The sequence below is a fragment of the Cryptotermes secundus genome, unplaced genomic scaffold (genome assembly GCF_002891405.2).
Source record: "Cryptotermes secundus unplaced genomic scaffold, Csec_1.0 scaffold928, whole genome shotgun sequence".
Lineage (NCBI taxonomy): Eukaryota > Metazoa > Arthropoda > Insecta > Blattodea > Kalotermitidae > Cryptotermes > Cryptotermes secundus.
In genome coordinates this window covers 132,340-158,580 of record NW_019738362.1, presented here as the reverse complement: position 1 = coordinate 158,580, position 26,241 = coordinate 132,340, and the positions used below count along the sequence as shown (strand labels likewise).

The 26,241-nt window shown below is 38.5% G+C and overlaps 2 protein-coding genes across 7 annotated transcripts; one reads left to right on the top strand and one right to left on the bottom strand.

Annotated features, from left to right (window-relative positions):
• Window positions 1–1,761: 1,761 nt before the first annotated feature.
• Window positions 1,762–5,379, bottom strand: LOC111870945 (nudC domain-containing protein 2). 5 transcript variants are annotated; one of them, XM_023863614.1, is made up of 4 exons: window positions 5,098–5,379; window positions 4,320–4,525; window positions 4,016–4,222; window positions 1,762–2,087 (listed from the first exon to the last, which is right to left on the bottom strand). In XM_023863614.1, the coding sequence occupies exons 2-4, from the start codon at window positions 4,518–4,520 to the stop codon at window positions 1,971–1,973; spliced, it is 525 nt and encodes a 174-aa protein (XP_023719382.1). In that variant the 5' UTR covers window positions 4,521–4,525; window positions 5,098–5,379; the 3' UTR covers window positions 1,762–1,970. The 5 variants fall into 5 exon arrangements, with proteins under 5 accessions (XP_023719382.1, XP_023719381.1, XP_023719383.1 ...); XM_023863613.2 differs by having other exon boundaries at window positions 5,102–5,378; XM_023863615.1 differs by having other exon boundaries at window positions 5,266–5,378.
• Window positions 5,380–5,462: 83 nt separating this feature from the next.
• LOC111870923 (leucine--tRNA ligase, cytoplasmic) lies at window positions 5,463–24,282 on the top strand. Of its 2 annotated transcripts, none has more exons than XM_023863560.1 (19): window positions 5,463–5,663; window positions 6,707–6,925; window positions 7,517–7,732; window positions 9,651–9,812; window positions 11,097–11,287; window positions 11,962–12,193; window positions 12,576–12,794; window positions 13,788–13,928; window positions 14,811–14,935; window positions 16,410–16,597; window positions 17,908–18,046; window positions 18,588–18,861; window positions 18,949–19,087; window positions 19,162–19,270; window positions 20,996–21,230; window positions 21,319–21,576; window positions 22,073–22,285; window positions 22,871–23,102; window positions 23,436–24,282. In XM_023863560.1, exons 1-19 carry the CDS (start codon window positions 5,661–5,663, stop codon window positions 23,639–23,641), a joined length of 3,501 nt encoding a protein of 1,166 aa, XP_023719328.1. In that variant the 5' UTR covers window positions 5,463–5,660; the 3' UTR covers window positions 23,642–24,282. The 2 variants fall into 2 exon arrangements, with proteins under 2 accessions (XP_023719328.1, XP_023719327.1); XM_023863559.1 differs by having other exon boundaries at window positions 11,043–11,287.
• The last annotated feature ends 1,959 nt before the right edge of the window (window positions 24,283–26,241 follow it).

Sequence of the window (26,241 nt, the reverse complement as noted above, 5' to 3'; positions counted from 1 at the left end):
TGTAACATTTTTCTTGTCGCATACAATTATGTGTTACGAAGAATCTATTAATAATGGAATTCCTAATTGTAGTAGCTTCATAAAACGTTAAAATTAACTGACATTAAAGACGAGGAAGTGAGTAGAGTATTGGCATTAGATTTCTAATTTATAGAGGGAACATTTTTGAATATTAAAAGCACTGTAATTTCTCATTCAAAGGAACTACTGAATATTTTGATAATGTATGATAATTATTCATTATGTAATCATGATGCGGCCTTTAAGGAGTTGCTGCAAGTAGTAATGTTATGCTGATGATGATAGTGAGACAGTAAAACCATATCTCGGATGACACATTGCATTAGTGTGTCTGCACATGAACCCAGACCCACGCAAAGAGAAGGCCCACAGCACAACACAGTAACACATGATGATGATGATGATGATGAACATAGGTGTTTAAATAATGTGAAATAATATGAACAAGGCTTTCAGCATGCAGATTTTATTAAATATATAAATTTTAGTATGAAATCTCTGTCATGATACATTTAAATTACAGAGGTTCACAGTGAATAAATATATCACTATTGAAGCCAAAATTGCAAACAGCAAATATTCCCACACTGTAGAGCATATTTGTCACCTGTGACATTCTGATGTGTAAAGAAGAACTTGTGTGAACAATACAATTGTTGTGTTTAATAATGTCCAGAAACACAATAGCTGTATTAATATACCATCGTCACAAACGTTCAGGCCTTGAAGAACAATGTTAAAAAAAATGCTTTTTCACTAGAACAGTAGTTCTGAACCCTGAACATGAACCCTGGAATTTGAAATCTCACAAGGGAATATGCGAGATATTTTCTGCGCATGGTATCAACAAAGTGTACTGAAAATTAAGATCTCTATCATGTAGTGTTCATAAAGACTGAAGGAACTGTTGAAGTTAAACAGGAACCAACTACGATGGGTGGTGGGACTACTTACAGGACACTGTCACCTCAAAGGACACTTCTTCAAACTGGGACTACGTGACAGTCCCACTTGTGAGAGGTGTCAAGAAGAAAATGAAACAGCTACACATATCCTGTGTGAATGTGAGGCCTTAGCTTATTTAAGATTGCGTCACTTGGGTAAATACTTCATGGAACCAAGTGACTATTTCGACGCCCCCACATACAAAATCCTGCGCTTCATTCAAAGTGCAGGATTGCTGACGGGATAATTAAAAGGGGAAGCACAATAGACCACTGTAGGTCGCGGTGCAAGGGCCGAGAAGGCCTACCCCTCATACATTCATTCATGTAGTGTTCATCACATGTAATAACACATAGCTTGAGATCCAAAATTAAGTCTTCATTGAAAAGAAGTACATGCAGTCCTACTCCATCCAGATGGAGTGGTATGTCAACTGAGAACAGCTGTCCCTTGGAGCTGAAAAATTGTATCTCTTATCCTATTCAAGTGCAAAACATCAGAAATAAAATAAAATACTATTCCATTTAATGTGCAATTAGGCGAGTATGTATATACAGTTGTTTGATTTGAAGTGCTAAAATTGACTCAATGCAACAAGGGCATGATTACCAGTACAACAAAACTGGAAAGGCTGTACTCCAGAATAGAGTACAAAAAATTGCCAGTTGCGTTCTTAGGGGTTTATTATGTTTACTAAAAGAATATGGATAATGAAACGAAAATAAGCGCAAGTCTCTAACATCAAACATAACAAAATCTGCAGCAGTGTATATGGGGTGCACGAAAACAGCTATGTATGACCACACATAAACCAGGCTTTATTATGGATCAATATGGGTGAAAATGACAATTGCTTGACAGCTTTTAGTGAAAGTCTCTCATTTTGAGATTAAAGAAAATCAATCTAATGATAGAGGCACTGATACTAAGTCACAGACAAACGGACAGGCCTTCCTTTACATAAAGCATTTTCTTTACTTTGTAAAGAGTGGCTCAGAATCAGTTCATGTCTGTTTTTCTGTTCCATCTTCACCCTTCTTCTTCAGAGCTTCTACCGACCACCCTGGCTGGTGATCATAACTCTTGGATAGCTTTGCATGGCTGAAGTCAAATCCAGGATTCTGCAAATAAGAAACACAACCTGACGNCCCAGAAGACTGCTTTCTTCATAGTCACCGCCGTGAAAGCCTCAAATCTTACACAGTAGTGATCATGTCATAATTTAAACATTTATAATTCAACATCATTAGCTTTGATCGTGTACAGTCTGAATTTCTGAGAATGTTAAGTAAACAACAAACAAATATGTAGTATCATCAACAATACGCCCATGGATACCGCGTAGACCTTTAAGGTGACAGTCTTATGCTATATTTTGGTTTTGAGACCATAACTATTACTAACTTATTTTGCCATACAAACCTTAAAATTGCTTACAAGAATACCAACAGAATTAAGATCACTTAAACCAACCAGTGTGGTATTAAATATATTGGTCAAAAAGATGCATGTTACAGAGAACACACAAACGCCATTGGGACCAATAGGCAAAATTCAAAATTCATACAACACAGTCAAGAAACAGGACACGACTACGATATGATAGACCAGACTATGGAAATATTACACACAGAAAAGAAGGGGGCCAAGCTCAGCATATTAGAATGGTTACATGTACATATACAACATATCCAAGGAAGTTCCACAAATGAATGGTACATTTACATACATACATAACCCCATCAGTCCCCCCTCTCACCACCAACCACAGCACTACCCCCACTTCATACAAATTGACCACCCACACACATACACAAGTGCCCCTTAACAGGCAGTTCAGACAGAGTCGCTACAGCACAGTAGTATCACCTCCAGGGGAACTGTATAGATAAACATCAAATTTGAATATGTAAGTACCCACACGAAATAACCCAAAGAATTCGCTTAAAAGCTCTCACAATAAGCTCTATATTATAATCTAAACTGCTACAGCCAAATCCATGTACAAACAACCTGAGATTGATACCCAGTATAAAGAGCATTTGTTAGCATAAAAAATTCATACAAACACAATATGAATTCATATTGATTAATGATGCAATTCAGGAACAAATACCAGCATTCTTGTATGCCTGAAAATGACCCAGGAAAAGGGTTGAAACATGTAGCATTGCCACCAACAGCTAATAAACAAATGTTTGACACAGCAGGGGTTTTGTGGACTGACCCATCATATACCTTTCTTGTGCTATTTGTCCATGGTTCATTTAATGACTTCAGTGTGAAACAGCATGGCAATCAGTAAATAATAAATTGGAAGGGTGTGGAAGAAAATTTTAGGTACTATCCTCACACTTGCTTGGAGAGACTGAAGAAAATCACGAAGAACTTGTCAGGATAGCTGACTTTCCAATCAAGATTTGAATATTGGACCTCCTGAATAAAATACAGAAATGATGGCAATTTAAGCACTGTCTTTGGTATGACAGAATCTTGAAATGTCAAGGTCATTTCTAGCATTTTCAGAAAACAACACAGCAACAAAAGAACACTGAACCACTCTGAACTTGTGAGGCTGTGTGTCATGCGAGTCATGTTAAAAGTTTATACACAAAAATTTAGTGTAGAAGTAGATCACCAGATTACATAATTTTCAGCCTGCTTTCCCTGTTTTTTAATAATAAAAAAAGACTTATCTGTCTGTGTATCCCCTTATCAGTGTTTGATTGACTGAACCAATCTGTATGAAACTTGATATCTATATCATGGCACCTGAGCCTACCTCAAGATTGTACTTCATAAACTCCTCCACTCAGTTTGTATGTGTATCCCGCCACTGTTGTTGCTAAGCAATGGCTTGGTAAAAATATTACAGCACTGAATACACATGCAACAGAAGAATTGTTTGGTACATAATTTTCTAAGTGGTCCATATCGTATCAAGGAATGTAGGCGATTAATTTTTCCCAGAACTTCTTGTTAATATATGCATCTGGAAAGCCTCTCGTTTAGGAAAGGAGACACCAAAGACTGTCAACAATATACTTACTTCAATCTGAAACCTCTCTAGGTCAAGCTTCTGTCTCATCTTATGTAATGTGAGTGGATCTGGTTTATACATATCCCCTTCAAGCAATGATTCCCATATTTCATCCTTCAAGGTAACATCTGCTTTTGCCAGCACAATACTCAACAGTTTATTGTCTTCAACAGTCCAAACTGTTTCATCAGCATGCACTGTACTGTATAATCGACCCTGTAACAAGATCCAAAGACACAGCTCTGGAAACTGGAATATTTGTTAAGGAAAATTGAAAAGAATAAAGAAAAACAAATAAAACTGCTAGCTGTACCTTGAACACAATATTTTTGCAAACAGTACAGTTAATTTCATTAGGACAGACTCTAACAGACACCTCCTTTGCTTTTGTATTTTTTGGTAGGTTCACTTCAATATGCACTTCATGTACAGTCTGCCACCAACAGCCCCAATCTGTGATGCACGACACAACTCCACTCTTCTCGTCAAAGTGACTCAGACTATCCAATGGCATCTCTCCTGTACACACATACAAACAATAACAATTACATATAGTAACATCCCATCTACTGGAGACTAGAGGCTGCACTTGTGTTCAGGAGCATATGTATTATGGAATGCTGGGCTGGACTGGCCACACCCAAGCCCTAAGCATCAGAATGCTCCCTTCTGCCTTCATTCAGTTCAGATTTAACTGTACACTTCATTTTTTACTCTTATTTCATATTAACTTTTAATACCAATATTCATATGTCTTTGTCAATGCCCACTGTAGTTACATCATCTTAATCAAATACCCTTGCATTGCCTAGTGGCTATGACTTCTGTTCTTTGTAATTCAAAGTACTGAACACAGATATGTGAGTTCTTCTGGTGTGTTTGGGGTTGGCATCTGGTGGGAAGAAGAGATGTACGCCTGTCCACATACACCACTTAACACGAAAATCTTCAAAGTGTAAAATTAGAACTGTAACCAAGTTCTGTCACACTCACGGCGTGTCTGCCAGGCATACAGTTTTAACTTAGTGCTGTATGTTAATTATATTTCTGATGCAAATACAAAATTTCATTGTGAGTAAAATGGTGCTTACGTACAATTTCTGGCAGCTAATGTTTAGAGAAGACTCAGTTAATGACTTTTTGATGTGGTACTGCTGTGTAGTTCCAAACAGTTATTGCATATTAATTAATGCATATATGTAATGTGAGGATGTGCAGATATTAAACTGTAAAATCTAAAAAACGATTATTCTTCTTACATAATTGCACAAAACAACAATACTTCAGTATGTTTGGAACAATTTTAAATATTACAGCACCATCTTTAATGTTGGCAGTCATGCGAACCTCGTACAGACGCTAGATATTGCTCGATATATTTTGTCGCTTGTATCATATGCGATTACGCGTGCACGGTGTACTACGCATGCGTAAATAATACTCCTATGCACGCCTGTGCACACAGGTGATTCGAAATCCGTAGTAATCTTAAGGGGACGTGTAAGGAATGTGCAGCGAGCTATAGTTAAATTCAATGTGCTGTAGTGTTTGACACGTTGGCGGTCATGTGTTTTTCTTTCGATTTACAATTTTAAGTTTGAATTGCTTCGAGTATCTGAAGTGACCACAGACAACCAAAAAACGAAAGGATTAAATGGTAAATTGTATATTTTTTACATAATGGTATTTCATGAGCTTCGTTGGTATTAAAGTTCCGTATGTTAAAAAGAATGGTTGCAGTAACGTATTCGTAACCGTAAATTACGACTGTTGTTTGTTCGCTTTCATTCACATATTTCTCGAGCAGGTAATTCTGTATGAAGCTTTTCAGATGTGGAGAGTATGCCGAACACGTGGAATACTGAAACGTGCCCATCTGTAAAAGATTGTGCATATTGCTAGAGGAAATGATCAAATAAATGGGTAACATTCCAGTTATTAAAACAATCCAGACTATGGAAATTATTTTTTAAATTTGGATGACATCAGAATATCGAATTTATGTCAAAGTATGTCATAACGTGAAGTGAAACTATAAGGTTACGTTGCGCAATGAACTTAACACATGTAGTACATACCGGCATTTGACGTAAATAATGTGTAAGTGGCAAAATTTAAAACCGTATTCTTATCAGATTATCATGTTGTTTCTGAAGTTTGAAACATAATATAATCATGAATGTGAAGAGACATAATGTCGTTCTAGTGGAATAAGCTATGTTAATTCGTAAATTAACCAAACCTCAACGAATATCGTTACTGACAGTTAAGTTAAACAGCCAATTCAAATATATTGATCAACTGAACTGATCATTTACAACTGTAAATACACAAAATAGATAAAATCAAAAATTGAAAATTGAACTTCAGGCATCTTCCCAAAATTCTTAGATTGGAATTTCTTCAATCCTGATGTCATGGTTTTACTGTCATGACAAAATCTTACTGAATTTAGTTTATATCAGACATAATGATATACATTTCCAAGACTAGTATGGAAGTCCTGTTTGTGAAGATGGGTTTCACAGCGTGAGGATGATGTTAATATTGAGGTTAGGTTCCTAGGGAAAGGAGGCATGGCTAACTCGAGAATGTGCCCTTGTTTATAAATAAGGGATGTGAAATGTTATGCTGTGTCATGTCTGTTCATGTGTGGTCTCTAACAAAAAAGTGTAATTTGATCAGTGGTTTCATTTCTAGGCCTCTGCCCTGGATAGGAAGGGTACCTTCAAGGTTGAGTACCTTCGGAAGATTGAACAAGATGTTCAGGCCAGGTGGGAAGAAGAAAAGATATATGAAGTGGATGCTCCAGTTGAACCCAAGAAGAGTCTTGATGAAAAGTTTTTCTGTACATTTCCTTTCCCCTACATGAATGGCAGGTTACATCTGGGGCACACATTTTCTCTCTCCAAATGTGAGGTAATTTGTGGTCAGATATTTAATCAAATGTTTCATCTTTTATTTTTTATAGATATAATATCCTCTTGAATGTAGTTCTCCTTCCATTAACATATTCAGTTTCTGTTAAACTATACATGTTTGGAATTTATTGTTTTTGGATTTCCATTTCATTTCTTCCATTCTCCTGGCCAGAATATAGTGTATCCAAATGGTATATTTTTATTCCTGGCCAGATTATGTTCCCCCATAACTCATATGGTGTCATCCTCATGTCTAGCTTAATTAAAGGTCACATTTTTTCTTTGTTCTTCTAAAGTTTTCCTTCCATATTTCAAATATTTTCAAATAATTTTATTGTTTTAGGAGCAAATAAAAATTTGCTGTTACCCCACATGGCCTGACATTTTACCTGGGTAACATTACATACACATAATATGCTCTATAAAATCTAAACTTTTTATGGCAGCTATAGTTAAGACGAAATTCTTGGGATGTCAGCCATATCAGATGGTTAACAGTTATATTTGAGACCCTTGTGATGGTCCAAATAATTTTCAACTAGGTGACACAGCTCATGGCCTGAGAAGGTTTTATTAATGCAGTCTGTAGTTTGCAGCCCGCTACCAGCGACTAAAGGGGAAGCGTGTGTTGTTTCCTTTTGGCTTTCACTGCACAGGAATGCCAATTAAGGCATGTTCTGATAAGCTGAAAAGGGAGATGGAGGAGTTTGGCTTTCCACCAGAGTTTCCAGCCACTGCATTTGAAGTAGAGCCTGAGGAATCAAAAGCTGATGCAGTTGTCAAGGACAAGAGCAAGGGCAAGAAGGTAACTTGTTACATAGCAGCAAGAATATGTGATTCATTCAGCAGGTTTAAGTTACTCTGTACAGGTGGCAAGCAAGAATATGTGATTCATTCAGCAGGTTTAAGTTACCCTGTACAGGTCACAAGCAAGAATATGTGATTCATTCAGCAGGTTTAAGTTACTCTGTACAGGTGGCAAGCAAGAATATGTGATTCATTCAGCAGGTTTAAGTTACTCTGTACAGGTGGCAAGCAAGAATATGTGATTCATTCAGCAGGTTTAAGTTACTCTGTACAGGTGGCAAGCAAGAATATGTGATTCATTCAGCAGGTTTAAGTTACTCTGTACAGGTGGCAAGCAAGAATATGTGATTCATTCAGCAGGTTTAAGTTACTCTGTACAGGTGGCAAGCAAGAATATGTGATTCATTCAGCAGGTTTAAGTTACTCTGTACAGGTGGCAAGCAAGAATATGTGATTCATTCAGCAGGTTTAAGTTACTCTGTACAGGTGGCAAGCAAGAATATGTGATTCATTCAGCAGGTTTAAGTTACTCTGTACAGGTGGCAAGCAAGAATATGTGATTCATTCAGCAGGTTTAAGTTACTCTGTACAGGTGGCAAGCAAGAATATGTGATTCATTCAGCAGGTTTAAGTTACTCTGTACAGGTGGCAAGCAAGAATATGTGATTCATTCAGCAGGTTTAAGTTACTCTGTACAGGTGGCAAGCAAGAATATGTGATTCATTCAGCAGGTTTAAGTTACTCTGTACAGGTGGCAAGCAAGAATATGTGATTCATTCAGCAGGTTTAAGTTACTCTGTACAGGTCACAAGCAAGAATATGTGATTCATTCAGCAGGTTTAAGTTACTCTGTACAGGTGGCAAGCAAGAATATGTGATTCATTCAGCAGGTTTAAGTTACTCTGTACAGGTCACAAGCAAGAATATGTGATTCATTCAGCAGGTTTAAGTTACTCTGTACAGGTGGCAAGCAAGAATATGTGATTCATTCAGCAGGTTTAAGTTACTCTGTACAGGTGGCAAGCAAGAATATGTGATTCATTCAGCAGGTTTAAGGTACCCTGCACAGGTGGCAAGCACGAATATGTTCTTGACTTTTAACTTTCTGTTTCCTAAACTGTATATTGTTTGAAGAGATATGAAATGACAGGTGGAGATTGGAGAAAACTATATAATGAGGAGCTTCTTAACTTGTACTCCTCACCAAATAAAAGGATAGGATGTGGTGGTATTTGATTACACTAGCAGAGTCAGAATGTATCATTCAGTTATCAAACTCTGAAGGAACCATTTTAAGCACAGATGAAAATTAAATTGTGAGGTCCATAAACTCATTAATTCAATTTGGAATAAGGACTAATTGCATCAGCAATGGAAGGAGTCTGCTATTATACCAATTTACAAGAAGAGTGATAAAATTAACTGTAGTAATTATTGAGGTGTATTACTCTTATTGTCATACAAAATTTTATTCCTCCTCCTCTTAAGGTTAGGTCCATGTGGAGACAAAGTTACCAGAGAGGATCTGTGTACGTTTTGACATACAGCAGATGAACTATCACTAATATTGACAGGAGGGTACTATTAAAAAAGGCTCTTAAATTGGATGGGGCATATGGACTGGATTCATTTGGCTCAGTGTAGAGACCCATAGCAATCTCTTGTGAACATGGTAATTAATCTGTAAGTTGCATAAATGTTGGGAATTTGTTGAGTTACTGAGTAACTGTTGGCCTCTCAAGAAGGGCTCTGCTCCATGGACGTGGTTAGCAGGACCAGAATATGCTTGTTAAAACACTTCCATTGAGTCTTCCTGAAAGGAGTACAGGAAATTTAATGTGACATTGGGATATTAGTGTTGTCACCATTCTGTTTTCTGTTTTGCAAGTATCATTTGAAATTGTCTGTCTTTTCAGAGCAAGGCAGTGGCAAAATCAGGCAGTGGCAAATACCAGTGGCAGATAATGCAGAGTCTTGGGCTTTGTGATGATGAAATAAAGAAATTTGCAGATGCTTCCCATTGGTTGGATCATTTCCCTCCGCTTGCAGTTAAAGATTTGCGCAGAATTGGAATCCATGTAAGTTGACTAGAGGTGATGAACACTGACATTTGAAAATTTCATTCATATTAATTTCCTATTCAGGATTAAGGCTGAAGGGGGGAAAAAATGTTTCTTGTCTGAACTGTGATGGTATGAATTTGGATTTCATAATCAACCCATTATTGTAATTAGGAATATTACAACTGTAGACGATACAGACATTATATAAGTAAGGGTGACGAAAGGTAACTAACTTTTAGGCACTACCCGGTGGTTGTCAAGTGCTAGGAAGTTGTGATAGAGGGTGAGGAGAAGTGGGTAACGCTGTGAGTACAGTATGCAGAAAACAGTGCATTAAAATGATTGTAAGATATTGGAAGGCCTGACACCACACATGCAGCTCATCTTCTTGTTGAAATTCATTACACATACTGAGAAATGTATATTGTTTCTTACAAGTCTCTGTCCCAGAATTTGTTGGAGATAAACTGTCTTTTTTGATGTGATGCCACATAATTTGTGTGAACATTTGTAAAATGAGTTGCATAGTAAGCCCCTGCAGAGGACCCCATGTTCATGAATTTAATTTAGCTAGTGTATTGCATGTATTTGCTGGTCACGGTAGCCGAGCAGTCTAAGGCATGCACTGTCTTCGCTCGCTCGGAAGCCGGGATCATGGGTTCAAATCCCACTCAGGGCATGGATGTTTAGTGTGTGTACGTGCATGCATGCGTGTTTGTTTCTGTGTGTGCGCGCGCTTTTGTGTACAGGTAGAGGCCTTGCGATGAGCTGATCACCTGCCCAAGGAGTCCTACTGAATGTCTAAGATCTAGTAAACCAAATTGAAACAGAGAGTTTAGTGGAGGTAGGCCAAGGTCAAAATTGGGGCTGTAGTGCCAAAGAGAGGAAACATTGTATGTATTTAGCTATGTTTTTGAGACTGAAGGTCCTTAACACCGCATAGAGGTTATATTTTGTAAATTTAAATGTGCTTTCTCTTGCCTGTAAAATCAAGACTGGCTTTGGGGCCCACGTAGCCTCCTGTGCAGTAGGTACCAGAGGATATTCCCCCAGGACTAAAATGGCAGGAACGTGCACCTCACCATTCTCACCTTCAGCTTTAGCTGAGGTGAAGAATGGTGCAACTTCACCTCCTCTGCTCACCCATATGTTTTCATGGTGTGGTGCTTACATTAAAACCAGGGATAACCTTACTTACCTTACATTTTAATGTTGGCTCATGACTGTGATATTCTTCTGACACAGGTTGACTGGCGTCGTACATTTATCACAACTGATTCAAATCCGTTTTTTGATCAGTTTGTGCGATGGCAGTTTCTACAACTGAAAGCTAGGAACAAAGTAATGTATGGAAAACGCTACACTGTGTTCTCTCCAAGAGATAATCAGCCATGTATGGACCATGACCGCAGCACTGGTGAGGGTGTTGGGCCACAGGAATACACACTCATTAAGATGAAACTTTTAGAGCCTTTCACTTCAAAACTGAGGTATGGTCAACAGGATGTTACACATGTTCATTTGTGTCAAAGCTTCTGACACTGTCTTCACCCATTTACCTGTTTAAGTGTGGGCAAATGTAGCAGTGATGTAGTATTTAAAGTGTAAATGTCTGAAAAATAATGGTCTTCAATGTTAAAAATAGTTTAGTGCTGTCATCTGTGTAGTGAGGTCAGGGAACTTGGCCCTAGTGATCTGGTAGCAGATATTAAAACAAGGAAGTGCGAGTCTTTGGAGCCTGTGAGTGGAATGAATCAGACAAGGTTGTAAGAACATTTTTGGAAGTTAGCTAGAAGGCAGAAGAACTGTAGGAAGGCCCAGGTTGTTTTTGCTGAAAGATGTGGCGAATGATGTATGAGAGCTGAACGTGAACAGAAAAAGGAAAATAATAGAGAAGAGTGGACATCATTCATATAGGAGACCATAGGATCAAGGAATAAAGTAAGCAAGGAAGCAAGCAAGTGAATTTGAATTTCTCAGCCTTTGGAACTGAGTATTTACTGATTTACTGGTATTTATTTCAGTAAAGTTTTTCATCAAGACCACTGACGTGAACAGGGCCAATGGTGTACTCTATCAGAATTGAAGAGAGTTCATTACAGGATATCACAGTAATCTGAATACTTTCTGCGGTAATTCACATGTTTCTGATATTTGTTTGCAGCTCCCTGAAAGGGAAACCTGTCTTCCTAGTTGCAGCTACACTGCGTCCAGAAACTATGTATGGCCAGACTAACTGCTGGGTTCGCCCTGACCTTCAGTACATAGCTTTCAGCACAACTACTGGTCCAGGTGAAGTGTTCATTTGTACCAGGCGCTCAGCACGCAACATGGCATATCAGGGCTTCACAAGAGAGGAGGGGAAACTTGATGTGCTGCTCGAACTTACCGGACAGGTAACCAGGTGGCCAGTTTCACAGCCAGTTGCATGATGCTATTAGCATCAGCAGACAACACAAAATCACTTTTTTGTGTAACTTTTCTTTCTTTCTACAAATACATCTTCCTCTTGCATCATGAGGGTAGAATGCTGTACAAATGAATTGTCCTGATTTTGTGGGATTGTCAGCCATGTTTTTCACATGTGGGGAGGGGGGTTGATAGACCAGTATTAGCCAACTCAAGCATGCATATTCATCCTCACAGTAATGTGATACAAAGAGGTTGGGGATTGTATGTGTGGTGTAACAGTTCTGGTGTGTTCACTCTGTTATTTGTTCCTATTTGTTATACTTTATACTTTGTTCAGAAATTCAGTGTTTTGTGTATTCATTTCAGGACATAATGGGCGTCGCATTGCAAGCCCCTCTCACATCCAATACAAAGATATACACTCTGCCAATGTTGACTATAAAAGAAGATAAAGGCACTGGAGTTGTAACAAGTGTTCCATCAGATTCTCCAGATGATTATGCAGCTTTACTAGACCTGAAGAAGAAGCAGGCCTTGAGGGAGAAGTATGGGATTGAGGATGAAATGGTCCTTCCATTTGAACCTGTAGGTGAACAGTAATTGCTTTGACATTACATTAAATTACATTCCCCAGATCCAAAGTTAATCAAAATGACTGTAGGGTGTGCAGTATGTCATATAAATACAGAAACATATATGTAGAATACAATTGAAGTTTTCACACAAGAAAACACCCCCCAAAAACCCTGTGGTTACACATAAGGCTATTCAGAAATGCATCCACATATTCATCAGTACTGTCAAGTTATGTAATTTACACAGCCTTTTGATGGATGAGTCATTTTTTAGACGTCAGGTATTCATCAACAGAGTAGAATGTGTGTGTTTGTTTTAGCATTTCAGGGCTGCTTTAAATTGTGCTTTTTTCATTTATGAGATTTGCATGTAAATATGACTGTATGATTTTAAAGGTGCTGTTTTACTGTTGTATCATTCATTTATATAAATGAACTCAGTGTTGAATTGTACTGGATCATATGCACATCCTGAAATATAAATTATTATAAACAATCAGTAAGCACCAATAGGTACCATATACAGCATACAGGAATAAGCATGATTGGAAGATGGAGTAGTAACAGTATAATAGATAATGGAAAGAAACGTTAGGCAAACATGAAGTGCTTTGTAAGATTTGAGACTTTCACGGCGGTGACTATGAAGAAAGCAGTCTTCTGGGATTTGGCACCGTGTATATGTTGTGTTAANGGTTAACACCGCATATACACGGTGCCAAATCCTAGAAGACTGCTTTCTTCATGAAGTGCTTAATTGTTCACACAGTGTGGTAACTTGTGAAGGCAAATGTAAAAAGTTCATTAAGCTATTCTTATATTGTCTTCTGATGGTGCAACATGTCAGTCTGTGTAAGTAACTCATGTAACTGAGTAATGTAAGAATATACCTGTAACAGTATACATTGTTTTTATTTAATATATGTTTTTAAATTCAGAATTTAATACATTTTACACTAAATACAAAACTTATGTCAGAAAGTCTGTTTCTTCTTGTGTACAGATTCCAATTATTGATGTGCCGGACTATGGATCTCTGAGTGCCGTCACTCTTTATGAGAAACTCAAGATTCAGAGTCAGAATGATAAAGATAAACTGCAGGAAGCTAAAGATTTGATATATCTGAAAGGCTTCTATGATGGTGTAAGTAGAAGGATATTTGTCAGGATATTACACTTACTTTTGGAAGTATGCTTTGTGCATAATATATGAAAGTGTGTCTCAGAATATTGTCATGTGTATGAGTGACTCTCTACCGTGTATTATTGTTTTGGAGATTGGATTTATTGACCACTTTAACACATGATTTGTGACTACACTTAATTATAATGCCATTGCTGATTTCCATACACTTTTAAATCACTAGAGCACACGTTAAGTCTTTTCCAGCCTGCAGTGTCTTCACCAGTAGTTGCCTGATAAAGGCTTCAACAATGGCTGTTCCTCTGCTTCCATGCTTATGTCCTCTTTGAATGGCAGCTCCATTCCAACTGAACTAACTCCTAAACATGTCTCGATTATTACATCTCAGCTCAGACCAACAGAAAACACAGCTCATCTGTTGCTCAAATTGTTTCCATGGGAACATGTTTTGTTTGTGAATGCATTACCCAGTAACATCTCTGGTATATTTGTATATCTCAGGGTTGTTGCCCAGTAATGGATGTTGTTTGATTGTTTGTTTCAAGGTCGTTACCAAGTAATGGCTCTGTACGCTACAGTATTATAGTAGGGTGTGAGGGTGTAGATTGGATTCATCTGTCTCAGGTTAGGGCCTAATGGCAGGCTCTCGAGACCACAGTTGTGAACTTTTATATAGATGATTAATTTCCAACTACCTGAACAATTTAAGTTTTTAATGACTCTGCTCACTGAAGTCAGTCGGGTGAACAGAAGAATAAAGGTGCTCGGAGTTGAGAAATAGAAATCTGAAAGGAGGAAAGATCAAATGGTATTTTCACCAATATTTTAAGTCTTATAAATTTGACAAAAGTTTAATTTTTTCCAATTTGTTTTGGTACTCAGGTTATGTTGGTAGGAGATTTCAAGGGAAAGAAAGTTCAGGATGTGAAAAAGGCTCTGCAGAAACAGCTGATTGATAAATATGAAGCTGTTACATATTATGAACCAGAGAAGCAAATAATATCAAGGTAAGTGTGGCGGCACTGATATTTTCCCATTTTTCATACATTAGAAATGTTATCCATCTGTTTTTATTTCAGGAAATACACTGCTGTGTTTGCCTCACAGTAAGATGTTTCTTTTTCACATTTTCATTAAAAAATAAGTACTGTCATGTATATTTGCAAATTTAGAACCAATTCAGCAATATGTGAACAGATGGAAGGGAATCTGGCAAGTATGGTTCATTTTTAAACTAATTTTCATTGTATTTTCATTACTGCCACACTCACATGCAACCTTATATTATTTAATACATGAAAATTCATTCTTCAGAGGGTTAAGGCCCATTTCACTGATCTTCTACATTCCACTATGAATGATCTTCATTGTTGTGGAGCAAGCCAAATGATAACATGTTTTATTCCTATATTATTTTTTCTTAATTATTAATTTATTTATATAGTAATGCTTTCAATGGGGCCCAGGATAACTGAATCACTATAGCAGTGGTCTGCAGGTTGGATGGCTGGGGTTCAGTTCCTGGCAGAGGCAAGAGATTTTTTCTTCAAAACGCCCAAACCAGCTCCAGGGCTCAATACATCTGTTCATGGCATTGTGCTTAATCAGTTAAACAGGGACTCTGTGGTGGTGGGGGTAATGCATTTGTTTCAACGTCATAGGGTTGCTAGCTAGTCTGTACCATGTTCACATGAAATGTCTGTACTGAATTTTTCTATGTACATTTTATTTCACTGTCATTCTCTCACACTCGTTCTTAAACAGCCTTATAACTTCTCAGTTTAATAGTGTTGACACAAAGCATGAGGTTCCTATTTTGACTAATTTCCCCATTTTGTAAATAGTGCATCTTTGGCCATCCTGTTCTGACCTCTAGCTGATTGCAAAACAGAACAGAGTTTCAGACAGATTTGTTATGTATGATTGTAAATGTCACAGACTAGTCAGCATTGAAATTTTAATAGGAAATGGTTGCAGTTATGACACATCATGCTTATTGCAGTGTGATCCGCTTTTACACAATATAGCCCTTGAGGGACAATGAGATAACAGTTTCACTGAATACATGCTGTGAACCTGAAAATTTCTGTAAAGACAGCCACGTTTATACTTCAGTAACAGTTTGTACCAATCAGTGCTACCCTTTGGAGGTACACTAAGAGCTTTTTTGGCAAAGCCAAACACTGCATACCTAACACTGTCATTTATTACTGCTGTCTTATGTTGTGTGTTGGCAACTGATTGTCCGTGGAATAAAATTGCTTGAATGATTGTACAAAGAGATTTACTGTGAATTCAATGAAATTGTAAACATAATAAATACATATTAATTAAAATGTTACAGTCTTTTACTGTTTATATTGAAGAAAGTACATAAACATGTAGAGATTAAACTAATGTGGTAATCAGTAAATTCTTGTATTTCCAGTGAAGAGTGAGAGGCTTGAGGGTATGCACTGTATTAGATTTATTTGTTGGTAGGTCTGGTGATGAGTGTGTTGTAGCGCTCTGTGATCAGTGGTACCTGGATTATGGTGAAGAGCGCTGGAAAGCACAGGCAGTCAAGGTTTTGAATAGAATGAACACTTATCATGAAGAGGTGAAGAAGAACTTTATGGCTACTTTGAACTGGCTGCATGAGTATGCCTGCTCTCGGACATATGGCCTTGGTTAGTCGTCTAGATGAGAGTTGTTGCAGTTCATTTTGATAGTGGTGTACCGTTGTTATAAGTATGCGAGTATGTGTGTATGAAGATCTTAGACTGACAGCAGCTGTCTTAAGGGAATGGGTATAATAATACAGACTGGATTTACTTGCCTCATATAGAGGGGCTCATATTTCTGCATTCAAGAATTTATCACTTGTATAACAGTACTGATCTTAAGAAATGAGAATCACTTATAGCCTAAAATATAGAATGTATCTTCTCCGTCTTTATTCAGGGTCTAAGAGTAAGCCAAACAAGAAATCAGGTCCCTTGAAAAATCATAAAATCAATCCTCTATGCAGATTCTCCACTGGACCATGTAGATCTGGGAACACACCCCTTATCAGGGGTGTGCTTTCTGTGGACACCCATCAACCCTGAGCCTTTCCATACTTTCCCAGCTTCCCTCTACTGTTCTTGTTCTTATCCACCGCCACATGCCTGCAACCTATGCGTAATGAATCCCTTCCAAGGTGCACCCTAGTGACTTCTCTTGGCTTTTATTCCTTCACCTTGTTCCTCATAGGGAGTCAGTGGTAACTGATGGGTTGGCATGCGAATACCCCCATAAAAAGTAGAGTAAAAAAAAGTAAAGCTATCCCTGTACCAGGCCATGAAGGCCCATAGGGTTGTGAGACGTTGAGGGTCCCACATTATCTAGACAATTGGCTCAAAGATGGTGGTAAGGTTGTCAGCCTTATGTGCCGGCCGCGCTTTACTCCCCAGGAAAATTGTTTAATTAATTCCTGGTTCTCATTTCTGTTAGAGGCTGAGTAAACCCCAGGGCCTAGTGCGGCTGGAAGGATTAGGTCAACTGAAAAAATCCAATGACCTCATCAGGATTTGAACCTGCGACCTTCCGGCTTGTAGCATAGCACCTCAACCACCCTTGTATTCCACATATTCATGTGTTTTCTGCAGAGTGCACTGCTTGCTGCCCACTTCATGCTAGTTTCTTGCTTGCCATATTCTTCAGCCCTGATGAAGATGGAGGTGAGAAATTCTTCTGAGAATGTGGTTGTCTTCCAGTGGACTGCATGGCATATCCCAGAAGATAGGCCTCTTGTTATTGTAAACATTCAGAAACTGAGCTCTGAGCTATAATTTGTTATTCATCTGAACAGGCTCTGTGTGTGAATGAGAATATGAAAAGTTGTTCTCCATTATTGTTCTGAATCTGCACCTGCTGTGTTAAAGCATTTGCACTGAACAGAAAATAATACCTGTTTATGTTGAATAAGCTAAAACAGTTAAAGTCCTTATGTTTATAGGTACAAAGCTCCCCTGGGATGAAAAGTGGCTCATTGAATCTCTGTCTGATTCAACTATTTACATGGCCTTCTACACTGTTGCTCATCTGCTGCAAGGTGGAACATTTAATGGCAACAAGACCAATTCTTTTGGCATCAAGTGAGTGGACATGCCACACAAAACAAGCAGATGTGGCAGGCACAGTTATTTGTAAACATAACCTTATATTTCTGTTCCAACATCATGTTGAGACATCCCCCTCCCCCCCCCAAAAAAAAATATTGCAGAAATGTTTATAATCCCATATGCCTAGGCATATTCTTGTCTCATAATTATAATACCAAATCAGAAAGTAAAATTGCCTTTCATGGTTTTTGTCTCATTTTACATTTACTGCAAGAATAAAGCTGAGAAAAGTTTAACAGTTCCTGAAAGATCAGTAATATAATCGAGGAGGTTGGGATGGGCATTGTATCAGCATAAATAGGAGATATGAGAGATGCATCTAAATTGTTGTCAGTAAATATAAGAGGTTTTGGACTGGGTTAATTTGACTCAGGACAGGTTCCAGTCATGGGCTCTTGTGAGCAGAAAAATGAAGCTTCAAGTTCCATAAAAGGCAGGGAATTCCTTGATTAGCTGAGTGGCTGTTCATCTTCCCAAGGGGGAGTGCTGTATCATGGTGTGTGTGTTCATATAGGGCAGAACAAATGACTCCAGAAGTTTGGAACTACATCTTCTATAAAGATGCAGAGTTCCCTGCAAATACCAACATTTCAAAAGCATCTTTAGATGTAATGAGGAGAGAGTTTGAATACTGGTATCCTGTGGATTTGCGGTGTTCTGGGAAGGACCTTATTCAGAATCATCTGACATTCTTCATCTATAATCACTGTGCGTTGTGGCCAGATGATGAGAGCAAATGGCCTTTAGGCATTCGTGCAAATGGGCATCTGCTGCTGAACTCAGCCAAGGTAAACTATAAGACATGGGATATCTGGTGTACTGTCCTGCAGGGGATGTGTGTGTTAATGCAATATGGTGTTTCCCTGTCATCACAGATGTCCAAATCAGAAGGAAATTTTCTGACCCTCTCGGAGGCTGTGGAGAAGTTTAGTGCAGATGGGATGAGATTCTGTCTGGCCGACTCTGGAGATTCTGTAGAGGATGCCAATTTTGTTGAGAGTACAGCAGATGCAGGTGAGTGAGCTCAGGTTCTGAGAGTACACAGATGTGCTAGATGTTGTTAATTGTGTCTCATGTATTCTGTACAGGTATTCTGCGATTGTATACGTTCATTGAATGGGTGAAGGAGGTCCAGAACCTGAAGGCCACTTTTCGAGTGGGACCAGCGGATACCTTCAATGATAAAGTATTTTCAAGGTAAAGATTCAATTTGTCTTTCTTCTTAGAGCATGTTTTGGGGTTTGTGCAGGTCTTGGAATTATTTCCCACGATTTTTAAGTCATGTCTGCATAGGGCTGTAGTTTTAGGCAGAACAGTGAATAGCAGGTAGCACTGACCTGTAACAAACAGTACTTTGTAGTTTGATGAATGCGTTCCTTTGGGGGTTAGGCTGTAAGTTTTATCCAGATTCAGTTCAAATTTATCTTCCTGTAAGGTAACTAAACTACCACTTGGTTAATGTTATTATTGTTTGTTCTGTCAACTTGTAAAATTTCATTACAGTAGATATTCAAACCCAATTTCAGATTCATACAGCAAAGTAGGAACTGTCACTAATCTGAATTGCCTTCCAACAGTGGCACATGCTGACTCATTTTGTATATTTTAATGTTTATATCCCCATTTTTATAGGTTGTATTCTTCATCTAACATTGTTATAGTGATGAAATTGAGGAGAATGAGATGAGCAGGGAATGTAGCATACACGGGGAAGGTGAGAAATGGCTACAAAATTGTATCCACAAAACCTGATGGGGAGGGACCAATTGGAACATCTAGGCTTAGATGGGAGATTAATATTAAAATAGATCGTAAAGAAATAGGGTATGAGTGTGTGGACTGGATTCATCTGGCTTAGGATAAAGACCATCAGCAGACTGTTGTGAACACATGCATGAACCCTTGGATTCCATAAAAGGCCATGCATTTCTTGAGTGGTTGAGGAAATACAAGATTCTGAAGGACTCTGTTCTATGGGGATTGTACTGTGTTAAAGTGTTTCTCAGTTGTATTATGCAACTGTGTGTAAGTTAACAGGCTTTGTTTGCTTCCAATTGATTATAAATATCAACAGTTCGTCATTGGGACAGGATGAACATACGTATAACATCAACAGATGCTGGGCTGTAAGACTAGGATATTGCAGTATTAATGGAGGCTGCATATACATAATAAATAAGTGAATAAAATGAACGCAACATCATTACATATACTGATTCTTTTTTGTATCATAAGAAGCATGTGAAATTACTATGAAAAGTAGATTAGAGTGTAATGTCATGTGTTGGGTATGTCACACGACAAATAACTTCATGTGGGTCTCAGATTTAGCGAATGTTTATTGGACACTCACTCTTACACACCTTACAATTATTACCACTTACAGTATCACCTGACTTCTGGCCCAATACTCTAATACTCAACTACTATTCGAGGCCAGGCCCTTTATATAAGCCGTACGTGGACTCAGTAGAGGAAACCCCTCGCCAAGGTTCAGTCTCACGTGTTCGGCAATCTGTTGCTTTGGGAATACTCCCTATAGATTACACTGGTAACGTCTTTCGTCTCATCCGTTGTTACTCAACGACAATTCGTTGCTACGATTTGTCACTGCGGGAACTCCAGAATTTCCACGTGTTCGTTGTCGTGGAAGTGTACGTTCTGGTTGTAGCGGCGATGGATGTAAGGTAATGCGTCACAGTATTATACAGTAAGCAGTTATTTAGCCCTGTGAGATTGAGGTTCTCTTCATGATGAATATGAAGACTACTTTTTCTTGTGTTTTATATGGCGTTGTCTGGCCGTAAGGTTATTCTACCCTGAAGAGAGAGGCACTAGGTTCTCCTGTAATATTTGTACAAAGCATCACATTCCACAAGACATAGTTCTATTATGAGCTTTAATTTAGTGCTTTATATGCAGTGAAATAAATTTGAAGATACGCGAAACTGATGACAACTACCAGAAGATGTTATTCAAGGAAGCACTACGAACTGGCTTCTTTGAGCTGCAGGCCTCCAGGGATAAATACCGTGAACTGACACTAGTGGAAGGTATGCACAAGGATTTGGTGATACGGTTTATCAAGGTGCAGGCTCTGCTCTTGTCGCCAGTGTGCCCTCATGTGGCAGAGCACGTGTGGGAGCTTCTGGGAGAAGTAAGTCACAGTGATGCTGTTTGTGCATTCATGGAAATAGCAATGTATGACTTGTTATGAAATGGTAATGGATACGATTCATTTCCAGAAAAGAAGTATTCTTCATGAACAGTGGCCCATTGCTGGTCCCATTGATGAGGTACTCGTGAAATCATCATGTTACCTTATGGAAGCAGCTCACATGTTTAGAATATTTCTCAAGAATCATATGCAACCCAGAAAATCAAATAAAGTCACTGTTAGTGGTTCAGTTTCAGAGAAACCCAACCAGGCTACCATATGGGTAGCCAAGAAGTTTCCTTCCTGGCAAGCAACAGTGCTGATGACACTTAAGCAGCTTCTTGATGTAAGTTGTCTTAGTCTTATTCCTTGTGTACAGCTAAGATTAGTTGCATGAAGTGCCATTTTCATTGCTATCAGAGAAGAATTGCAAGCAGTAGTGGGAAATATAAATATGAAGATTATGTAGCTTTCATAATAACTGCATATATTTAAACATGAAGGATCTGTAATATGTAGAATAGGTTTTACTCATTCATTTTGTGTTCTGCATTTTTTCTTATCGGAGTAATAAATCCTTCCCACCAGAAACATTAAAATGACACCAAATTGTAAATATCTGAGATAGAATGGTAATAATTATAACCATCTAAATGAATTTCTTTCTTAATTTTGCTGTGTGGAAGTAATTGTATTTCACTATAACACAGTTTTCATGGCCTCAAATTCCAGACCATAGAGCTAGTGCAGGGACCCAGGGTGTGGACTCATTTGGGGCTTCCATCTGTCCTTGTCTGTTTGTGCTATTGGAATTTCATTACCAGTGTTATTTCTTGTTGCAGAAAACAGCTTATCTTCCAGACAACAAAGTAATTGCTTCAGAGCTGAGCAAGAAACCTGAACTGAAGAAATACATGAAGCGTGTAATGCCGTTTGCACAAGCAACTCGTGAGAAGATAGATACTGTTGGTGTGCAAGCCCTCAACCTTACACTTGAATTTGATGAACTGGAAGTTCTGTCAAGAAGTATTGTCTACTTAAAAAGTACTCTAGATGTACGTGTGAAACCATTGTGATTGTTTTTTTTGCAGCTGTTGCTTGTTGCAACTTGCCAAGTATGATGTATGCACAGTACTTTGTTTTCCTACTATGCATTTGGCATATGAAACAGACGTATAAGGAGACTGGGGTTTTATTAGGAATGTCACTGATTTTGTCAGGGCTGAAGTACAGGTGCCAACAGATAATTAAATATGATATTCCTATATTAATGATCTTTAGAAATCGTAACACAGTAACATTTTGCTCATAGGGTTTTGACATAATAATTAAAAAAGTGACTGTGATGACAGGAAAGAGTGGAATTGTTAGAATTACTGGCAAGAACAGAATAAAACAGCTTCTTTCTTCTGTTTGGCCCAACATACAGTTTTGAGGAGTGTAACTGTCTGGTATTTCGGTCATATTCTGTGCTGTTGAAATGAAAACTTCTTGGAAACTCTTTGATCCACGATATTCACAATCAACAGTTACCAGTAAAATACAACTTCATGGCTTTTCTGTATTCCAGATTTATGTAGTGGGGCAGTAGTGAGAATGATGCATATGCAAATTACAAAATTATTCTGTTTGTGACACAGGTTGAAAGTATAGAATTGAAGTATTCTGATTCAGCTGAAGCAACAGAAAGGATCCGTGAGGACTGTTGTCCAGGAATTCCATACATTGCTTTCACGGTTTGTCCGAGCATGTCTATGACTCTGATAAATCCTCAGCCTCAGAGTGGTCACTTCACACATGTTGTTAGTGTGAGAGATGGTGATAACGTTGCCAAATTAACCGCTCAACTTACCAGAGCTGACCAGCTTATAGGTAAAAAAGTCTAACCATGTTATTTGCTTTGTGTGAATGTACTGTGATAATTCTGAATTTGCACATGATTGATAAAGTCATCCTATTGTCTACAATTATTTGGGCATGTATAGTAATTACAGATTGAACAGTTTGGCTGTGTTGTATGAATGGAAAATGACTGCATAGAATAGCTTTAGAAATGGGAAGCCAGGGCATTCTTTTGCAAATAAAGTGGGATAAACTAGGGGTACGATGATGAAATCCTGAAACTGTTTTCTTTTGTCATGTTATGATTATGTGTAGCTCTGCATAGTGGGTCTTTTCATTGTTTCTTCCACACTTAATTTTCAGACCCAAACAGTATTCAGCTGTGGCGATATGACGATCCTGAACTTGGTCCGAGGAAGATGCCAGCCTTCAACAGTCCAACACAGGGTGTAGTACGTATTGAAGACAATGCTGTATTCTGTGTGAATGTTGCAAAGAAGAATATTGAACTTGCTGTTAATGGGACAAGATATCCAGTTGGCTCACAAATAATTTACACCGTTGAGTAATAGACAAACTGGAATGCTGTGGTATTTATTGAGGTCTCTCGTAAGTCACAGAGAAAAGTGAGACTGGCAAGAAGAGGTAAGGGAGAAAAAAAAAAAGGGCCAATTGCAATGCAGTAATTTTTAATGTGACTATTGCTACCTGCAACAGTTTGGAAGTAGCAGAGCCTTTACTGGCCATGTGATCAATCCAAACCAAGAATTTCATTCTTTCAACATTGATACAGTTACCCTTAAGTTATAAATCGTGGGCACCAGCCCTATAAAGCCAAGAGATTTAAAATTTCTATTCCTGGATGCTAAAGGTTCATGACTTGTCAACATTCTGTCAAAGTATCAGATGTTCCAGATTGTCATAAACATGCAATGCAGTAACTGTCCTGAGATGATGTGCCAATTGTTTTATCCTGTGCACAAAGACATTATACTTTCAGTTACCACCATGACTAGCTATGGTCAGGGAACTGTGTCGTGGGGACAGCAAGTACTGGAGGCTTACAAATGCCCTGCACTTTACCTCTACAGTATCAGTATACAGAAAGATCTGATAGTGCAAGATATTTAATGACTATTTATGAGCTTTTAGTTTGTATTATTGACATGTGTTGCATTTCTTTGCAAATAAATCACATGTTTAAATTTTATTCAGTGAAAAGATTATTGCATTGAACAAATGAGAATTGCAAATAAAATTAGGAAAATAATAGTTTCAGTGGTTAGATAAAAATGCTGAAATTCTCATGCTGGTGACTATGAAGAGTACCAACATTCTGGAGTAATATACTGCCTCCATCTTCAGGGTTAAGTGCAAGCATTTAGGGTAGCAACTTGCACTGTCACTCTGCTTGTTGGTGTACTCTTCAACCCTGATGATTGGAGGCAGTAAGTTTCTCAGAACTGCTGGTAAACATCTATCAGACTACACGGCGTCACATCCCAGAAGATAGTCACTGTTGTGAGAACTTCACATTTCACATTATAATCCTGTTATTTTCCTCATTTTAGTTGCATTTCTCATTTGTTGATATTGATTGACGATGAAGCAAAGAGATGTAAGAGCACATGAGGGCAAACCAAATTCACTTTATTCCTTCTCAAGTTAACTAAAGCAGACATACAGTGAAGATAGCTACAGTTAGAAATTGGAACCGTGACATCTTTTAATATATGTGCTTATTATACGAGTATTAACTCACTGACTGCCAAGACCTTCCATAAGACTGCTGCTTGGGGGCAAATGCAATTGCACAGAAATATAATTCCTCAAATTACAGCAAGGGGCAGGTAAATGTGAAAGCCTATTCTTTCCTGTGAACATCAGTATGTTACATTTGATGCCATCTACTGAGAAAAATGCTGTAGTGGTTCATAAATGAACTGATCTCTTTGATGGTGGTTTCAATGCAAGTACCCTGAGTCAATCTGACATGTGGTGTGGAAACTGTTAAAAAGAACACTTGACATACAGTCTTCACTGCAGCGTCACATAGTACATGCTTTAACATAAATTCACTGTGACGTGTTTCAGCCACAGAGGGACATCAGGAATACAGGGTGTTTCACGACTTTAGAGCATAACTGCAAGAGGTGATTTCCTAGGTCTTTGTGATCAAAAAAGTTCATATAAACACGTGTCCGATTTTGGACGGTTACGGAGTTATAACTGTTTTTTCATTCCCGCACACGCCCTTGTGTGAACCGTGTCTATCATCTGGCAGGTCGCTATTTTTAGCCAGCTACAGACGGCATTCTCGTTATCTCGACACTTGAGAGGAACCTATGGTGTGGTGGGTTGGTATGTAAGGCCACAGCTAGTGTGGTGGCTACTGGTGTTCAGAACAGTTCTCATCTCGGAGTTATAACTGTTTTTTCATTCCCGCACACACCCTTGTGTGAACCGCGTCTATCACCTGGCAGGTTGCTATTTTTAGCCAGCTACAGACAGAGCGTTCTCGTTATCTCGACACTTGAGAGGTACCTAAGGTGTGGTGGGTTGGTATGTAAGGCCACGGCTAGTGTGGCGGCTACTTGTGTTCAGAACAGTTCTCATCTTGGTGCGTCTGTTACGTTCACGATGCCATTTACATTTTCATTTGAGGAGTATGCAGATATGATTTATGTGTATGGGTTTTGTGATGGTAACTCAGTTCTTGCCGTAGCTGAATATCAGCAACGGTTTCCGAATCGTAGAGTCTTTACTGGAGTTTACCAGGCATTGTGAGATACTGGTAGACTTCCCGGCGTTCGTATTGCAGCCGAGTGTGGTGTTAATGAAGGCATCAATGAAGCTGGCATTGTTCATATGGTACACTGCAGTCCACATACGAGTATGCGAAGAATTGCCAGCCAGGTCTCCAGACTTGGGCCCACTGCATTATTGTGTGTGGGAATGGAAGAAAGAACTGGTTTACAGTGTGAAGGTGGCAACGCAAGATGCTTTGCTTGGTCGCACTGTGGACGCCGCTGACCACATAAGAAACAGCCAGCTGAAGCTGCTACGTGCTAACCGAGTGGCAGCCTGTGTTGCGGCCGGCGGTGGCATTTTCGAAAATCAGCTTTAAGCACCAATCAATTCAAATTAAAGGTAATTTCATGAAGTTAAC

Excerpts from the sequence above, each read along its gene's own strand:
- LOC111870945 (XM_023863614.1), bottom strand. The coding sequence starts at position 4,520 with ATGCCATTGGATAGTCTGAGTCACTTTGACGAGAAGAGTGGAGTTGTG. Across the intron at positions 4,223-4,319 it reads GCAAAAATATTGTGTTCAAG|GGTCGATTATACAGTACAGT; the intron begins GTACAGCTAGCA and ends ATCTTGTTACAG. Across the intron at positions 2,088-4,015 it reads TAGAGAGGTTTCAGATTGAA|AATCCTGGATTTGACTTCAG; the intron begins GTAAGTATATTG and ends TCTTATTTGCAG.
- LOC111870923 (XM_023863559.1), top strand. Across the intron at positions 18,862-18,948 it reads TGCTGCTGAACTCAGCCAAG|ATGTCCAAATCAGAAGGAAA; the intron begins GTAAACTATAAG and ends CTGTCATCACAG. Across the intron at positions 19,088-19,161 it reads TGAGAGTACAGCAGATGCAG|GTATTCTGCGATTGTATACG; the intron begins GTGAGTGAGCTC and ends TATTCTGTACAG.